The following is a 17,287-nucleotide window of genomic DNA, read 5'->3' on the forward strand; positions in this document are numbered from 1 at the left end:
CCCGAAGATCTTGGATCTAGCAGATAAACTCGCAACGGCCAATCACTACGCCGACGATGATTGGGTGAACAGTATACAACGTTGCGCACGCAGCCTCCATGGGAACATTGATCGCGTCAAACGTGGCAAGCCCAGTAAGACGTAAGTACCTATCCGTCACTTATACTTACATGCGTGCCGCTCACACTGATGACATTTTGTGCTGCCTTACAGCCTTTCTACTATGCAGCTTTGCGAGCACTAATATATTCGTCTGACAAGCCACGACCTGGGCATATGATCAAGTCCGTCTCCGGCGGGAACATCTGACGCACCTGACGCAGGCGTCTTTGAAAGCCTCTTCGGACGACTCGGCGAGGGACGCTCACACGCGTTACCTGGAAACTGTGGACTACTTCCTGGGTTGCGCCAAAGCTGATGCCTCGAGATTTTCGGAGGTCCCCGACATCTTGACGACCGTTCGCGACCACACGCGGGATGTTCTCACCGAGCTAACTCGTGCATTGCCAGAGTTCAAGTTATTTACGCAAGAATGCGCAGGAAGAACCATCGTTTCGCAGTACCTCGACAATATCAGGCAAAATCTTCTCCACCTGGACGGCATTGCTTTGGAAGAATGCATCCCAGATGAACTCGACACGGAGATCCTCGACCTGATGAAGAGACCTAGTGGCTACTTCGGCTACAGGCCATTATTGCTCGAGTACGGGTTTCGAAGCTTTGCACGCGCACGCGCGCTCAGGGCAACCCGTACTGCTAGCGTCGAATGCAATCTCGATGCGACGTCAGTACTCCGGCGTCATCTTCAATCAGTGGCGAGCTGCTCATATGACTTGTCCCTGCAGGACATCCGCCGAGATACCCCCGGCCCCATTGTCAGCGACGGAGCCGGTTGCCCCTTCAAGAGCCCCAGTCCAGCCCTCAGACCCGGCCGTGCAAGTCGACGCTCAGGCTCTTTCGGGCGCTGCCCGCGATCCAGGAAGCGACTCGCTGGACGACTTGGAAGGCGCTGCTTAGTCTGGTGATGCTCTCCTTCTTGTTTGACGACACACTGATAGCTAATGTTACACACATCATAATCACTTCGATAGCTACACAGTCCATGCCCCATCACGCTCCGACCACACCGCCCATATCAGGCCCTTCCTTCCACGCCGAGGTGATGGCTGCCACGACGTTCCTGGGAGGTCGCAGCGTGTAACAGGAGATACAGCAATCACCCGCCTCCACGAGACTCCCGCATCGCCCTATTTCGCCCCTCTCCGCGCACCGGGGGCCGCCCCGCTCTTGCAGCGAAATCAAGAGCGCGCCCCGAGGCTCCCCAGGAGTACCTGCCCCAGGAGGCCTTCTCCCGGACCGTGTCTTGCTACCCGACACTCTCGTTGTGATGTACCCGTATTTGCTACATACACGCCGTGTTCCCTTGGTACAATATCCACCCCTGCCGCCCTCGCTCCTCGCCCCGCGTCTCTCATATTTCTGTCTCGTTACGTATCTGCTTCGCATCTCGATCTCTCCCTCGACGTCTCGTTGTATTCGCGCTCGCGTTTTCTTGAGGTCCCGTTTACGATCCATACGCCGCTGCTGCGTCGCCCCCATCGTCTCGTTACATACGTTCCCGGTGGCTCGGTGCCTACGCTGTTTTGACCCCCACGCTGATACGTAGTCTCGTCCGCGTACTCTCTCGCTACATCGTCGATAGCTTTGTGTTGGACCGTTCTTGGTTGTATAACTATGTTCCCATCTCGATCTGCTCTACGTGCACGCCCTGGCACCGTCCGTGCGTACAAAATGACGGCAATGCGAACGCCTACGCCCGCCCACGGTAAGGCCAACAGCGTGTATGAACGGAGTCCATTTGCGTGTAGCATGTAGTAACGACCAGCGCCACCCGTCGATCTTCGACTCGCATCACCGGGGACTGGACCTACCCCTCCCAATGCTTCCGCGACTCAGTAACAGATCTGAAAGCCGAAGCTTGCACATTCAGAGGGAGAGTATGCACTGACGGCGTTGACGGCTGTTGGATCGAGACCCGCGAGACGTTCGGAATGGTTCATCCCCTTTTCCACGCAATGTCCAGATCGAAGATAAAATTCCAAGATAAAGCAATAGAGTGAAAGATATCCACAAGCAGGTACAACAATGCAGGTCATATCAAAACAAAGGATACGGGCGGCTCACTCAGAACCGGATCTCGCGGCAATACTCTTTCTTGAGCAGCTTTGCAACCTCCCCGCAGTTGTTGCACGCCCGCGGCTCCGGCTCATAGAAGTCCTCCGGGTACGCCTCGTCGGGGAACAGCTCGGGGTGACGGTCTCCGCCGTACCCCCTGCCATTGCCGTCCGTGTGGTAATACCGCGGCTCCATCTGGCAGTACTTGTTGCCGAAATTGGAATTCGGGCAGTAGCACGTCCCTGTCGTCAAATTGAGCTCTCGAGGCTTAGACGCGGCATTAGGGTGAACCCATACCATTGTTGTTGTCGCATATGCAGGACTCGCATGCGACGTACCCGCAGTCGGGACATTCACCATCGCATGGGTAGTCTTCGGTGAACCTCACGTTGCAGCCGGTGCAGCGCTTGGGGTTGGGGCGTGCACGCGGGGCGGCGGCATGCTCTTCGTTCATCCTGTTCAGCATCTGCTGAATCTCGCAACCCTTCTTATGGGTCTTCCAGTTCGCCTTCTGGCATGCCTCCCTGCGCGATGTGTTATCAGCAGACGCGTCGAGGCAATCTGGCCCGATCACAAGACGTACGAGCAGTACCGCGTATACTTGCAAGCGGAGCAGACACGCGTCGCGTCCTCGTAGCAAACTTCGCAGGGCATCTGCATGGTGGCGGGAGACGTTGATGGAGTGGCGGTGGTGTTGGTGGTGGTTGAGAGTGAACTCCGAGACCGGAATCATGCTAAACCGTGCATGGTTTATATAGTGGCCTCGAAGCGAGGCGCTTAGAGTTCCAGGATCATCGATGGGCCTAAGACAACACCATTGTGAGCTCCTACTTTTTTTTGATGGTGCATATACGTTCTAATCTAGAGCTCAGGTTGGTGATTGCTCGCTAGATGCCTGCAATTGAGGCATAGTGAGGGTAGTGGACAAGCAGGATGTACTGTGGCGTCGCGTCGCACGAGTGGCGGAAAGACCCTGGAGACCGTATTCAGCTTTGTTGCCATTGAGGTGGCAGCCCCCTGGCACTGCGACGCGGTTACTGGGCTCGGAGGAGGAGCTAAACTGTCTCTCTCTTGCCAACTACCCGCCGCTCAAACGACCGACAGTCCATGTCTGTCGTCGTGTGCTGAGCGGTGCCTCCGACTACATCTCCATCGTCTCGACACGTCCGATCATTCTCTTTCGCTACCCATCACGTTCCCTAGTACGACTTCCGCCATGCCCGCAACGCCATCCAGCTCCGGTTCGAACAAACTGCTCAATGCCTATGTTCGTCTCTGTTGTTCTACTGGTGGTTTGGGGCCTATGGACGCTCATGTTGGATTGCGCAGCAATTGGGAGATTGTTTGGGAAAGGGAGCTTTCGGCCAGGTCTACCGTGCGTCCCGCGTTCAGCCACAGTCGCAACTCAACCACTGAAGCCTTTGTGTACAGGTGCCCTGAACTGGGCTACGGGAGAAACGGTCGCTATCAAGGAGATTCAGCTCAGTAACATTCCCAAGAGCGAGATTGGTCAGATCATGGTGCGTGGCCCTCATGTACGCTGCTATATTATGAAGGTCTGACTCCGGACGCGTCCCACAGTCCGAGATCGATCTGCTCAAGAACTTAAATGTGAGTCCATTCCGCCCCCGGCAGAGGAGTATACGCCGCCTGAAGTGAGGTCCGGGTCCTACTGCGACTGGGTGGCCACAGTGGGAGTCGTCCCGGGGAGAAGCCGTGTAATCAAGATGCGCGACGCGTTTGAACGCGTAATCCACGTCGTGCCCATTCACCACAACCTCTTGGCCGCGTGCCTGACGAAGAGACGTTGAATAGGGTCTCTCCTCTGAAATATACATTGCGCGTACCTGAAACACCCCGCATGATCGCTCCGCGCTTCACTACGCGTACCTGCAAGACAGGAACCCAGTATTCGACCTTAACTTGACACCCATGCTGATCACCGCGAATTCACAGCATGCGAATATCGTCAAGTATAAGGGTTTTGAGAAGACGCGGGAGTATCTGTACATTATTCTAGAGTACGTCATTTCATACGCTGTCCGGCCCAACCTCACTAGGACTGACATGCGTAGATTCTGCGAGAATGGCTCGCTCCATAACATTTGCAAGAAATTCGGGAAGTTCCCGGAAACACTGGTCGGCGTGTACGTCGCGCAAATCCTGGAAGGGCTCGTGTATCTCCACGACCAAGGTGTTATTCACCGTGACATCAAGGGCGCGAATATCCTCACGAACAAGGACGGTTGTGTCAAGTTAGCGGATTTTGGTGTTGCCAGTAGCACGACCGCAGGCGCCGTACGCGACGACGCGGTTGTGGGAAGTCCATACTGGAGTTCGTGCATTCATTTGCTGCGCATACTGGTCCCCGCGTGTTGACTCTTTCACAGTGGCACCAGAGGTGATCGAGCAGTCTGGAGCAACGACTGCCTCGGATATCTGGTCAGTGGCTCGTGAGTGCTGCGCATACACGATGCTCAACGAGCATACAGGAGTGTAGGGTGCACGGTCATCGAGCTCCTGGAAGGCAAACCGCCATACCACTTTTTGGATCCAATGCCCGCCCTCTTCCGCATCGTGAACGACGATAGCCCTCCAATACCGGAAGGTGCCTCCCCTATCGTCAAGGACTTTCTGTATCATTGCTTCCAGAAGGATTGCAACTTGCGTATATCGGCGAAGAAGCTCCTCAGGCATCCATGGATGCTCGCGGCGCGGAGACAGATGGCGGGGCATCAAAGAGCGGCGGAAGGGGCGGGCAACGGTGTCGAGAAGCGGCCCACGAGCAACTACAACTACGACGAGGCCGTCCTCAAGGTACAGGAGTGGAACGAAGCACTCAAATGTAAGCTCGCGTACGCTACGTGCATAGGTGAGCACATATATCGAACTAATGCCCGACCTCCTAGCCCCCTCCAAACCGTCGAAGCACCCGGAGCGCAATCGCAAACTGTCGGCTACGGGTCGTCCGCTGTCTCCCTTACCGTCACCGACGAATATGATATCGTCGGTCCAGGCTGCGTCTTCACTCGGCGTGCCACAGCAGTCGATGCTCCACGCACAGCGCAAGCCAGGATCCCTGCCGAACCAGAAGGTTCCGCCAGTAGCCGGTGCTCTGGGTCACATTCGGGAGACGTTACCAATGCCCTTTGTCCTGCAGCAGCCAGAAGAACAAACGGACAATTGGGATGACGACTTCGAGGAGGGTATTTCGCTCACGAAGCTGCACGGTAGGATATCCCTTTCACTCCACATGCGAGTCACTCATACTTACGGCGTGCTAGCATTGGAGAAGACGCCTGCGGAGGAGGAGAAGGTCGAGGCAGATGACAACGCGCAGACTATTCGACCTGGGCGTAGCCCACAGGGTCTTGGTAGGAGCACTCCACTCCCGGTCTCGAAGGCACCGGAGCCGCAGATCGGGCCCATAGTGGAGGACTACTCCGACATCGCGTTCGACGAGGACGACGAGAAGCTGCAGGAGAAGGTCGCCGATTTCAGGGTCAGTCCCGTCGTGCTCCAAACTGCCCTTAGTGGCTCACTTTAGCATCACAGATGAAGAACTCGTTCAGGCGGGGGCTCTTCCACCCTGACGACATCAAGACGGTCGGCCTGGGTGCTCCCTCTCCCGGTCCAATGACTGCGCCACTCCCCGACCTTTCGCACAGGCGATCACGCCCGTCGCTTAGCCCTCTTGTGTCTCCTGCACATCCATCGAGCGGGCCGTCTTCAGCGAGGGCGCATTCCCGGTCGTCGTCGTTTGTGGGAGCAAATTCGGAGTCCTTCGGGCGTGCTCAGGCGCAACGGCTGCATAGCGACTTCGGGAAGTACGCCGAAGACGATGACGAGGACTACGAGGACGTGTTCGGGAAGGCGAACGGAACGTCCGCGCAGCCGATGCAGACTCTGCAACTGAATACGAGGCTGTCGAACAAGTCGTGGGTTGGTGTCTTGTCTCGGTCGTGTGGACTATAGAACGTCGCGACTAACTGCATTTGCAGCTGGGCGACGAAGATGACGAGGAGGATCCGTTTGCCGAGGTTCGTCGAACTCCAGGCTCGTTCGCATGCGCGGACTGACGTCTTGCACAGATCGACGAGGGTTACGCAGAGGAAGACCTCGAGGCAAACCTGCAGCGCGACAAATACGCACGGCTGTGCAATACGGTCACGCAACTCATCGACGAGCTCACCCCGTCTGCGCCGGACTTCCAGCTTCGGGACGCTTGCGACCAGCTTGTCAGTATCTCGCCCGTTTTCGTTTTGCATATCGCGTGGTACTGAAGACCGAATTGATAGCTCAATATCATACACGACACGCCAGAGATGCAGTCGCAGCTGGTCTCTGCGCATGGGATGCTGGCCATTCTGGAGGTGCTCGAGTCGCGGACGTCCCGGGACGTTACTCTCAAGCTGCTGCAGATCATCAACGCGCTCGTCACGACTGATATGGGTTTCCTGGAGAGCTTCTGTCTGATCGGGTAGGCCTTTGCATTCGTCATACGGGATATCAAGTCGCTGATGTCTTTTAAAGAGGTATCCCAGTGGTCATGGGTATGTGTGCGACTTCCCTCCTCTGAGCTTAATCCTTACCTTAGATGACCAGGCTTCACGTCGAAGAAGTACCCTTCAGAATGCCGGTCAGAGGCTTCGCATTTCATTCGCTTGCTCTGCCATTCCTCGGTCCTCACGCTGCAGATGTTCATCTCGTACGCTCCAAAGTCCTACTTATACACTCGCGCATACGCTGACGCTCATTGCTGGCAGATGTCGTGGTCTGAAAGTTCTTGTGGATCTTCTGGACGAGGACTACTCGGAACAGACTGAACTCGTCGTTCATGCATTGAACGGCATCTGCAGCGTCTTCGACCTCCAGAGCCCTACGACGAAGAACGACTTCTGTCGCATGTTCATCCGAGAAGGCCTCCTCGACCCATTATCCTCGGCTCTGCTGAACGTCATGTCCAGTCGCGGAGACGCCGCTGCGGACATGAACAAGAAGATCATCCAGATTCTGCTGGTGTTCTGCCAGGTCTCGCAGTCCGATATCCACGTGCGGAACGCGCTTGGGACGCGCAAAGTTGTGCGACGTGCGTGATTTTTTATGTCATCACCAACGAGTAACTGATGAATCGTGCAATCAGGCCTGCTCAGGGCATGCGAGCTATTGCAGCCGGAATACCTTGTCCAGATGCTCAAGGCTGTCAAGCATCTATCTATGAACGCCAATCTGCTCGAAGTCCTGCAGAACGCGAATGCCATCGAGATCTTGGTCAAGATTCTTGACGAACAAAGCTCCGGCCCATACGGGACTGTACGTGCTACGTCCATCCTCGCATGAAACGTCAGCTTACGATTATCATGACACAGGAAATGTCGAACCACATCTTCCAGACGTGTTACAACCTCTGCCGGCTCAACAAGTCGAGGCAAGAGGAAGCGACACAGGCTGGCATCATCCCGAGCCTCAAGCGGGTCATCGAGTCGAGTTCGCCGCTCAAGCAGTTCGCCCTCCCAATCCTTTGCGACCTCGCCAGTGCGGGCAAGAGTTGCCGGATCTTGCTGTGGCAACACGACGGGTTGTCAATGTATCTCCGTCTTCTGGAAGACCCGTACTTCCAGGTCAGCTCGCTCGAGGCTGTCCTATCCTGGTACGTCTTCGCTGTGGTCTCCGCTGTGATTCTTTGTGGGCGCAGCTGATGAGTTGCCAGGTTGCAAGATGAGACGGCTAGGATAGAAGACGAGCTGATGAAGGCGGATTCGCTGGACGCCCTCTTGCGCTGCTTCGTGTCGGCCAAGGCCAACTCCTTCGAGAACCTGCTTGACCCCTTCCTGAAGATTTTCCGCATCTCCACCAACATCACTATCGGGATCGCGAAGTCGCAGTTCTTCAAGCGGCTCATCGACAAGCTGGGTTCGAGCAAGGCCGTTGTGCGGCTCAACCTGCTCCGTATCCTGCGGACGGTGTGCGACGTCCACCCCAACCGCGCGATGCTCGTGGAGCGTTACGGCATTTACGACATCGTTGCCAAACTCAGCAAGGAAGACGTTGCGGTGCTTGTTCGGGAGCTTGCGCGCGAGATCGTCCCAACCCTCACTCCGGCCCTCAAGCCGTCCGCGCGGCTCGCAAAGGGCATCGACACCCCCAAGTCCGCGAAGGCCATCGCGCCGAAGCGCATGCGCCGCCACGCCTCCGAGTCGCTCGCTGGCAACCCCCCGAGCAGCATGAGCAGCATGGGGACTACGAACGGGGTACGCGCGTCGGGGCGCAACGCCACAGGGAATGGAAGGCCCTCGCGGCACCAGTTGAATGAGATCCCCTGGCAGGGGTCGGAGCGGCGATAGTCGTATGTAAATCTATTTCTTAGGTCCCCTTCCATGTGTCGGTTCTGGTAGCTCTTACATTCATTTGCTTTCGAGGTCATATCATCGTCATCCTGCACTTTCCTTTGGTCCATACATCGCATGTCCCTGCATTGTCATTCGCATCTAACCACCACATACCGCGCATACACTCATACCTAAATCTGGCCTAATATATGTAGTATTTTGTCAATCAGTACTGGGAATTGATTCGACGTTTTGGTGCGAACTCGTGGAACTGCGCACATCCGGAGTGATGGTGATTGGGTTCAGAATATAGTGGGGTTACGCTTTGCTTATCAGACCATTTGAAGTCAATCATTAGTGTTGTAAGCCTGCGATATAGGTGATCAATCAACTCGGACAAACCGCGCGCTTCGGCTACTGCACGTCGGGCTCTTCGCCTTCAACGACGACCACGACGACCACCGACGACCTGCTGCTCTTCGCCTCCCTCCTTTCTTCGTTTCTGAAGGCAGTCCCCACGCTGTTTCGCTTTCTCCCCGACCCTCATCTCGACCCATGGCCTTGACCGCGACCGCTCAATCGGCCTTCCCTCTGAATCGAGAACCGGCATGGGACGAGATTATTGTGCCTGCCCTCCGCAAACGTGAGCCACACTATGCGCACGACGCGCGAATGACGTTTGAACTTGCCCCCAGGTCTGAGAGACGAGAGCAACGCTCTTTCCAAGCGTATCTCTGCTGCATCCATCACGTCCAATGAGGACCTGGTCGGCCAATACTACGCTACCAGCCCAAGCCCCGGACCCTCTCAATCAAGACCCAGCGCCATCCCCCGCCCCAGCTTGCAGCAGGCAAGACCCGACCCTCCCCCGGCCGGCTATGGCGCTGGTGCTTATCCTCCCACATTCCAGCGCGCCCGCGCTCTGTCACAGCCATATTCCCTAAACCTCCCAAATCCCGCAGATTCGCCTCCTTCTGATTATACACGTTCTATCTCGCCTGCGAACGCGCCGAAAGGCACTCGCATCCCGGTATCGCGCCGGCGAACCGGCAGCACCTCCAGCCAGGCCAACTCGACATATAGCGCGACGAACGGCCGGCCAAACGGACGACTGAACGGAGAGCTGGAGGGGCCGCCACTGACGCCGGTGGACGAGAGGATGCAATCACACACGTCGCGATCGACGGTGCGCGTGCCGCGGCACAAGGTGTCTGACATATTCAACGAGCAGGCGCCTTTCGTCCCGAACTCCCTCTCCTCTTCACAGAGCAACATCGACTTCGGCCGTCAAACCCCAGACCGCATGTCCATGGAGTCGGACGAGCATCCCTTCGAGCACTGGTACCGCGGGGATGTGGCGCGGAATGGGGGCGTGGGCGAGCTGCGCGTGGCTCGTCGCCAGGAGATGCTCGATATAGCGACCTACGGCCACACGCTTCGGAAGGCGTCCAACACACACGTACCGGGCGGCATGTCGACGCGCTCGCGGTCGAGCTCACGGGGGAGGGAAATGGTCAACGGGCGAGCACGGCCACGCGCGGGAAGTGTCGGGGCGAGGGAGAGCATATACATGGACGAGGACGAGGGCGCAGGGCAGGCAGGGATGGTGTTGGACGAGCGGCCATTGACGGATCTCGAGGACCACGGGTACGATGACCAGGACGAAGAGTACTATACTGACTTGGTCCAGCCACACCCTAACGGCTCTGCCTCCTCCCCGTCACTTGACCGTAGCGACACCCCCACCAGTCGCTTTACACAGAACACTGCGCGTAGTCGAATACCCCAGCCTTCACAACGCCCATCCCCATCCACCCAAACCGCTACTCCCAGCAAGTTTACCCGAAGTGGGTCAGAGAGTGGGGTTTCCACGCCTACTACCACCCCGAAGCTCCCTCGCTCAGCCTCCCAGCCGAGAGCAAACACCTCCCAAGCCCAGCAGACTCCCACTGCGAAACGGAGAGCCAAAAGCCCTGCGAACGCCGCATCAGCATCAGCCGCGAAGAAGGCCAAGGCGAAGTCCCCGCCATCCTCCATGCAGAAGAGACCAAACCAGAAGGAGGAAAACCGGAGATCCATAGGGCAGTATCCCATGGCGGATGGTGATGAGGATGCTATTCCGACATGGACTCAGCCGGTGACTGCAAACGGGAATTGGGATGAAGTGAGCATATGCGTCTCTTTGCATTGGTACCGGGATTGACCAAGACATGGAACGCAGGTCGTCCTACCTGTCGTCGCTCGGAAGAAGGGTCTTGATGGCCAGTTCTTGACAGCGGACGGGAGCCCGAAGCCAAGAGAGCCGGAACCTGTTGTCTACGAACCGGTAGGTTTCGCCAATAGTGCAGGGAGGATTGCGCTAATGCATCCGCGCACTAGGCTCCCGGCACATTCGGGTACGATGCCACTAAGTACCGCAGACGACAGAGCGGAGGAATAGAACAAATCCCAATGGACGAGTTCGGGCAAAGGCCAGAGCCAGAACGACAGCTGTCACCGCGGAAGGAGCTCACTGTGCACTCGCATCCACCGTCCCCCATTCCTCCCCTTACGCCAGTGTCATTCGACCGCACCAACCGTGCACCATCACCACCACCGTTCGCGCATTACGCACAATCCGACCACGACCATCGGCCATCCTCACAGACAATGCAGCCCATGGACACGATGCAACCACAGGGCAAGCATCTGTCGGAGGAGGACGAGGCCGGCGGGGGTTGCTGCAAGTGTGTCATTATGTGATATGTCGGGCCGGTGTGCTTGCACACACACTGCCGCGAGGCGATATGCCGCCTCCCGTGCATCTCTTCTACTCGGTTTCTCCATCATTCTCTCGCATTTCCGTTGCATTCCTCATGTGTTATGCTTGTCGTCTTTCCACCGCACTTGTCACTATTAGTACGTACTCTTCACCCCTCGGCGCACTTCGCGCCCGCCCCCTCCCTCTCTGTCTCACCCCGCCCCCGCGCGGACCGCTCGCCGCACAGGCCGCCGCAGCCCGCCGGGGCGCGTCGTAGTCGTCGTGAAGCCCCTTCCTCTTCCCCGCCTAATCAACATGTACGACCGCATTGCATTCCCGCATCGTTCTTCTCACTTATTCGTGTCTCAATTCGCTTCGCCTTCGCTGGTCATCGTTTGCGTCATATCGTCGTCCCTCCGGAACCCTGGAAGCCCCCATCGCTCGTTTTATCATACCCACGGTACCCTAAGCATATCACCACCCCTTATTACCGCACCACTGCTGCTACTGTCGCGCTGCCCCCGTCACTGGTCCCCTCTCTCACCCCCCACAGTACTTTGCATTGCCCCGTTATGTACTTACGTGAGTGCGTGAATGGACGCGCGTGTTCGCTTACCTCTACTACTGAAGAAGTCTTTCTCCTTGTTCGTTCATTCTATACATGCGCTCGAGCTCCTCGGAGGCATGCCTGCATGACCAGGCCCGGAATCCGAACATGGCTTACGCCTGACATATCCGAGTATACATTATCATACTACGCATAATCAGGTCACTAGGGGGGCCAGTGACGACGCGCTCGCGCGGAGTGCCCGCGCCAGCCTCCCTCCGGCGCGACGTCCAGCCCCCCTTCGTATCCGGGCACGTCGCAGAAATTGACGTCGAGCTCCTTCACGCGCTTCCCCAGCGCGCGTACATCATGCTTGAGCGCGACGCTGCAGTCGATGCCCAGCCGGGTGAGCGGGCGTCCGTGCTGCTTGCGGAACTCGAGGATCGCGCGCGCGTCGGCGAGCGCGTCGAAGGGGCAGTCGATGAAGTACAGCGTGGTCAGGCTCGGGCACGTCACGCGGCCGTCCGGGGATACCTGCATCAGGCGGGAGATGTAGTTGCCCTCGAGCATCTCGTAGTACGTGGGCGGCGGGCGGCAGAAGATGTGGTTGAGCGTGGTGAGGCGGGGAAGGCTGTCGAGGAACGCCGCGTCGACGATGCGTTGGTTGACGAAGACGGTCAGTTCTCGGACGTCTGCGTATATCGGAGACGTGCGGAACGCGGTGGTCAGGGTCTCTCGGAGAACGGGGATGGAGCTCGAGCCGCCGCGGCCGTCGCACTGGACACTGAGCGCGAGGCCCTGGGTGGCGGAAGCGTTGCAGACGGTGGTGATTAGGACCACGTCGCCGCTCTCCCGCTCTGGGTGCCAGTCGACGTTGAGGGATAGCCTCGTCAGCTGGCTGCAGTCCAGCTGGCCTTCGAGGGCTGCGAGGCAGCCTGGCACGTCGCTCGCTCCGCTGAGTGTGAGTTTGACCAGACAAGAGGGAGGGAGGGCGAGGGCACGGAGCAGGGGAGATGGATCCGCTTGGACGTCGAGTGTGATTCTGCGCAGCTTAGGCATAGGGACGATACGACCTGTAAGGGGTGGACTGGTGGAGGACCAAGGGATGGGTGTGGCAAGATATACTTGTTCCAGCATCGGCGCACGTTCCAAGATCAAAAGTAGGGAGGAGTGGGTGACATAACAGTCGTTGTCGAGATAGAGTTCCGTGAGATTGGGGAGCGTGTCCTCGGGTATAAAGGGCAGACAAGACAACGTCAGCCTGAGCACGCGCAGTTGTGGAGCGAAGCCGGAAAACAGGGTACGGGGAGGTGGTGAGGGCGTCTTTGCCAGTGGCCAGGTAGGTGGGCTATTCGCATGCACCGTAATCTCCTCGATGCAATGCGCCAGCTCGGGAAAGGAGAGAAATACATCCCGGATGTCCTCTGTGGGTATCCACGAACCACACGCGTCGCAGATCCAGAGAACCCGGATGCGGTGCGTATGACTTGCGAGCACAGGAAGTATCTCCTTGGCTCGATGTCCTGCACCGCTGTAGAGGCAGAGCGTAGTGCCTTGCGCACGGGATAGTTGGATAGATGTGGGACACCCTTCCGTGGTTAGAGAAGCTATGTCGGACCAGAGACTGCTGGTAGAGAGCGCGGTGTCTCGCCATAGTCGACATACTGCCATGATTTGAGTTTGCAGGACCCTCGCGGAATGATACGCTGTGGCCCATTCCTCCTTACGCGGGAGCTCGTGCACGAGTGGCTGAATGGAGGATATGTCGAAGATGACAGAGAGTATTTCTGGAGGAAGACGGTTGACCGGAGCGATGGTGTTCATACGCATCTGGCCAGGCACTTCGACGCCCGCGTTCCACACATTCGACGTTGCGCTGGGGAACATGAGCGCGGCCCTTTCGATTAAAACAAACCGATGTGAAGGACGTATATAACATACCTCGGTGTGATTTTCGAGACGTCTGGACCGCGTCGACGGGTCGTGATCTTGCCGAAAAAATCGCTGAGAGCATTGCGGTTCATCTGAACAGTGTAGTGGCAGACCAACTTCAAGCAGTAACCTGGGTGATCAAAGAGTGCTGGGAAAAGATGTAGTTCGAGTCCGCAGTCCACTGGTGGCGGTGGTGGACGAAGAGACCGATTTCCTTTTTTGATGATCGTGCATGTACGCTCTTTACCCTTCTTTACCCCGTACCACCACTAGCGCATGCTCCGGCATGCCTGTTCATCGCGCCCTGCTCACTGAAGACGTCCTGGATGAGATCTTCAGTCTCAACTTCACGGACCGCTTGACGTTGGCGAGTTTAGCACGCGTCTGCACGGTGTTTCACGAGCCCGCCATTCGCTCGTTGTGGCGACTACTGCCCAAATTGTCTGCCATAATCAGTCTAATCCCATCCTGCCATGTCCAATCCTTGGCGGATGTAGGACCGCAGAACGAGGTCATGGTGAATAAAGAACATGCCAGGCATTGGTCCTCAGTTGCTTCCGTATAATGTGCTGATCACGCTATCCCTAGGAACTCTCGGATGCCTCGTTGCGCGAATGGAGCCGGCTGCGCAAATACGCTCGCTACGTTCGGCACCTTTCTATCCTGGATTATTACGAGGAGCGGCAATATATCAGCTTGACCAATTGGTCGATGATACGGCGACTGGCTGGCGGCGAACCTGTGCTCCCCGCTGTTCGTGGAATATTCTGGCAGACATGTAACTTGATATCCGCGGAGGGTCTGGTCGCCTTTCTGTCCCCCTCTATCGTCCAGCTGTACATCCACTGCGCACATGAGGACCTGACGGCAGAGAACGAGGTGGAATGGGCGGCACGCATCAAGTTATGGATCCACGCGGTGACCCAACTCGCGCCGAGTCGCTGCGATCTTGTGCGACTCTCGTTTACCGTCTGCGACATTCCCCCCTCATTGGTGGCCATCCCCCTCTCTCTTGTCGCGCCAAATCTCCCCCGAACGTTGAAGCAAATCGTACTGGGCACAGACATGAGTCTGATCGACTGCCCCAGTTTGAAAGCCTTAGCGGGCATGCCGAATGTGGGGACCCTCGAGCTGGACGAGGCTCATAAGGCCTCCTGGGGAGAGCCTGCTAACCTTCCCAGTCGCGATGGGCTCCCCGCGGTCGTCGACTTTCCCCATCTGGAATCCCTCGTCATTCACGAATGCCGCATCGAAAACTCCCTGAGCAGAGTGATTACTTCTGGCAGCCTTCGATACCTACGCATAGACGAAGTGGAGTACCGCGACAGCGCAACGCTCCGCCATAGCTGCGCTGCCCTCGCGGCTGTCTTCCCGTCACTGAACTGGCTCAGCATATCATTGCCGAGATCGGGCCCACAGGAGTCGCCGCCCACGATCCTGGATCTTCTCGGCCCATTTTTCCGCCACCGCATGGAGGATGTGCGCGTAGGCACTCTGCGGACACCTTACACCACGGACGACGACGATATCATCGCCCTCTCTCGAGCGTGGCCGACGCTGGCCCGGCTGGATATCGTGGCGTCGAGAGGCGTGGCGCTTCCGGAATGCAACATCGGCCTGCGCGGGCTCCAGTCTCTCGCGGCACAATGCCCGAGCCTGACGAGACTCCGTGTCGAACGGGTCGTGGTCCGCCCGGAGGACGTCGCGCAGCTGCCGCTGGATCCTCCCAGCCATGGTCTGCGCTCCCTGCGCGTAAATGAGGGGGTGACGCCCGACACCTATCGACTCATAACCGACAAGATATACCCGAACTGTAAGCATACGTTGTACTGGGACGTCATTGAAGAAGACACGGTACCGCTGTAAGGGCCCACGGAAGGATGCGTCGGGTGTGACATTGTAGTCGTACGCTATTGGCCTCCCATGTAGCCGTTCATTGGTATCCTTGGATGAAGTGACGCGGTGTACCCGTGTCGCAGATAAGCTAGGATACGCACTGTCCTGGTCCTGTAGCAATGTATGATTACGTATCAATCGGAGGTTATAGCGGCACTTGTCGTCCGTCCACAGTCAGTTCCACCTCCTGCGGCACGAAACGCCTATAATTGAGCTGAGGCTAATGCGTTAAAATCCACCGTGCCATCGAGCGGTATGTTTGAATACTCACATCCTGTCTGGTCCCACAGAGATGCAGCATCTGCTTTTTGTAGGCCCGCGGGAACGCGGCCGCCAGCTCGGACCACCACCACTGCGGCTCGAATAACCACGGGTCGTGACCGCCATGAATAACGATGGCCTGGAGAGCAGGAAATGACGCGCTGCTGAGGCTGCTGTCGAGTCCGTGGCCGATGGCCTGGATGTGGTCGTGGGTCTTGGACGATGAGACGATTGGATCCCTGGGGATGGAGATGCGGAGAGTGAAGTGCCGCAGCGTTGCGCTCCCGCTGTTGGCAAGCGCCGCGGCTATCTCGGCGTTTTCTTCTGGCGAGTCGTCCAGGCCGAGCCTCCAGTTGAGCCGGAGGACGCGAAGAGCGGGGAACGATGACAACGAGTGTCCTGCTAGATCGCATGGTCCATATAAGCTAATAGAGTAAGTCTGGCCAGTTAGGGTACACACATCGAGGGCCGAACTCGTGCGCGTCGACACTAAGGTCGACGATAGATAGGCGGGCAGCAGTCAACAGTGCATCCGTTCCCGGAGCCAGGATCGATGCTCCGTTCTGTGATGCCGAAACCGTATTGAGTACAGACAGCCAAAGAGGAGTAAATCACATACTGAGCTGGGTTTGGGACCTTCCCAGCGAAAATGAGAGATGCTACAACTGCCATAGTAACCCGGCGGAAATCGATAGACACCTGCGGATTGCCACCGAACGTAGCCGCATTTTAAATCGCGAAGGTTGGCTAGGATTGAGAGCATTCGCGCGAGCTCTCCAAAGCGAGCGAAGGTGACGTGGTATAACTCGAGAGTGGTGATAGATTTGAGCTGGGGAAGCGTAGCAAAGAACGAGGGATAGAGGATAAGAGCAGAGGCGTTTTTGTTGATAGCAGAGACGCGGAGGGCGCGCAGGGCAGGTACTTTCCCTGAGAGCAATATCGGGAGGACCTCGAACGCTTCTCTGCCGGTGAGCTGCTTTCCCGCCTGACGCTTGCTCATAGAGACTTTAATTTCGTGGACGAACTCTCGCAGATGGGGTGAGACATCCAGGACGTGGGCTAATCGGTAGAGTTGTTCCGCTCCGGTGGGGGCCACGATTATGCAGCGAAAGAGGTTGAGCTGGCTCCTCGGAAGCCACGCTCTGCAAGTCAGAGCACAGTTCTTCAGGGTGTGCTGAGGTCTCCAGAATCCTCCTACCGCATCGATGATTTCCTCGAATACCTCCACCGGGAGAACAGGACACTGAGACGGATCCCCGAGGCTATCCATGTTCCTTTGATCTGGTGCAAGAGCAGCCAAGGACTATGCATGATATGAGCGTGATATCAAGACCAAAAGCAGACGATCACATAGAGGACCAAGACGAGTAGAAATATAGATGGCGGGAGGCAGGAGGAAGAAATTAA

The 17,287-nt window shown here is 57.2% G+C and overlaps 6 protein-coding genes across 6 annotated transcripts; 3 read left to right on the forward strand and 3 right to left on the reverse strand.

Moving 5' to 3' along the window:
* Positions 1-2,083: 2,083 nt before the first annotated feature.
* Positions 2,084-2,864, reverse strand: TRAVEDRAFT_75375 (uncharacterized protein). The gene is made up of 3 exons (XM_008046726.1): positions 2,759-2,864; positions 2,473-2,699; positions 2,084-2,417 (listed from the first exon to the last, which is right to left on the reverse strand). Exons 1-3 carry the CDS (start codon positions 2,833-2,835, stop codon positions 2,185-2,187), a joined length of 537 nt encoding a protein of 178 aa, XP_008044917.1. The 5' UTR covers positions 2,836-2,864; the 3' UTR covers positions 2,084-2,184.
* A 487-nt stretch (positions 2,865-3,351) lies between these two features.
* On the forward strand, positions 3,352-8,726 carry TRAVEDRAFT_156528 (kinase-like protein). Its single transcript, XM_008046727.1, has 20 exons — positions 3,352-3,442; positions 3,505-3,550; positions 3,607-3,695; positions 3,757-3,786; positions 4,132-4,196; positions 4,251-4,510; positions 4,566-4,617; positions 4,668-5,020; positions 5,085-5,405; positions 5,460-5,677; positions 5,731-6,117; positions 6,177-6,215; positions 6,267-6,413; positions 6,474-6,655; positions 6,709-6,728; positions 6,781-6,883; positions 6,942-7,264; positions 7,319-7,488; positions 7,545-7,825; positions 7,886-8,726. The coding sequence occupies exons 1-20, from the start codon at positions 3,392-3,394 to the stop codon at positions 8,517-8,519; spliced, it is 3,771 nt and encodes a 1,256-aa protein (XP_008044918.1). The 5' UTR covers positions 3,352-3,391; the 3' UTR covers positions 8,520-8,726.
* Positions 8,727-9,663: 937 nt separating this feature from the next.
* On the forward strand, positions 9,664-10,944 carry TRAVEDRAFT_135814 (uncharacterized protein; the record flags this gene model as incomplete). The annotated part of the gene is made up of 2 exons (XM_008046728.1): positions 9,664-10,668; positions 10,726-10,944. 2 exons carry the CDS (start codon positions 9,664-9,666, stop codon positions 10,942-10,944), a joined length of 1,224 nt encoding a protein of 407 aa, XP_008044919.1.
* A 1,072-nt stretch (positions 10,945-12,016) lies between these two features.
* Positions 12,017-13,678, reverse strand: TRAVEDRAFT_53821 (uncharacterized protein; the record flags this gene model as incomplete). Its single annotated transcript, XM_008046729.1, has 1 exon — positions 12,017-13,678. The coding sequence occupies one exon, from the start codon at positions 13,676-13,678 to the stop codon at positions 12,017-12,019; it is 1,662 nt and encodes a 553-aa protein (XP_008044920.1).
* Positions 13,679-14,009: 331 nt separating this feature from the next.
* On the forward strand, positions 14,010-15,589 carry TRAVEDRAFT_53822 (uncharacterized protein; the record flags this gene model as incomplete). The annotated part of the gene is made up of 2 exons (XM_008046730.1): positions 14,010-14,240; positions 14,312-15,589. 2 exons carry the CDS (start codon positions 14,010-14,012, stop codon positions 15,587-15,589), a joined length of 1,509 nt encoding a protein of 502 aa, XP_008044921.1.
* Positions 15,572-17,266, reverse strand: TRAVEDRAFT_61340 (uncharacterized protein). Its single transcript, XM_008046731.1, has 4 exons — positions 16,500-17,266; positions 16,341-16,443; positions 15,891-16,282; positions 15,572-15,833 (listed from the first exon to the last, which is right to left on the reverse strand). Exons 1-4 carry the CDS (start codon positions 17,148-17,150, stop codon positions 15,765-15,767), a joined length of 1,215 nt encoding a protein of 404 aa, XP_008044922.1. The 5' UTR covers positions 17,151-17,266; the 3' UTR covers positions 15,572-15,764.
* Between the last annotated feature and the right edge of the window lie 21 nt (positions 17,267-17,287).

This window comes from Trametes versicolor, assembly GCF_000271585.1.
Source record: "Trametes versicolor FP-101664 SS1 unplaced genomic scaffold TRAVEscaffold_14, whole genome shotgun sequence".
NCBI lineage: Eukaryota > Fungi > Basidiomycota > Agaricomycetes > Polyporales > Polyporaceae > Trametes > Trametes versicolor.

Coding starts and splice junctions, on each gene's coding strand:
- TRAVEDRAFT_75375 (XM_008046726.1), bottom strand. CDS start 2,835: ATGCAGATGCCCTGCGAAGTTTGCTACGAGGACGCGACGCGTGTCTGC. Junction 2,700..2,758: donor AAGTATACGCGGTACTGCTC/GTACGTCTTGTG, acceptor CACATCGCGCAG/GGAGGCATGCCAGAAGGCGA. Junction 2,418..2,472: donor CATATGCGACAACAACAATG/GTATGGGTTCAC, acceptor ATTTGACGACAG/GGACGTGCTACTGCCCGAAT.
- TRAVEDRAFT_156528 (XM_008046727.1), top strand. CDS start 3,392: ATGCCCGCAACGCCATCCAGCTCCGGTTCGAACAAACTGCTCAATGCC. Junction 3,696..3,756: donor GCGAGATTGGTCAGATCATG/GTGCGTGGCCCT, acceptor CGCGTCCCACAG/TCCGAGATCGATCTGCTCAA. Junction 6,884..6,941: donor ACGCTGCAGATGTTCATCTC/GTACGCTCCAAA, acceptor CATTGCTGGCAG/ATGTCGTGGTCTGAAAGTTC.
- TRAVEDRAFT_61340 (XM_008046731.1), bottom strand. CDS start 17,150: ATGGATAGCCTCGGGGATCCGTCTCAGTGTCCTGTTCTCCCGGTGGAG. Junction 16,444..16,499: donor AAGGTCCCAAACCCAGCTCA/GTATGTGATTTA, acceptor TCGGCATCACAG/AACGGAGCATCGATCCTGGC. Junction 15,834..15,890: donor TCTGTGGGACCAGACAGGAT/GTGAGTATTCAA, acceptor CATTAGCCTCAG/CTCAATTATAGGCGTTTCGT.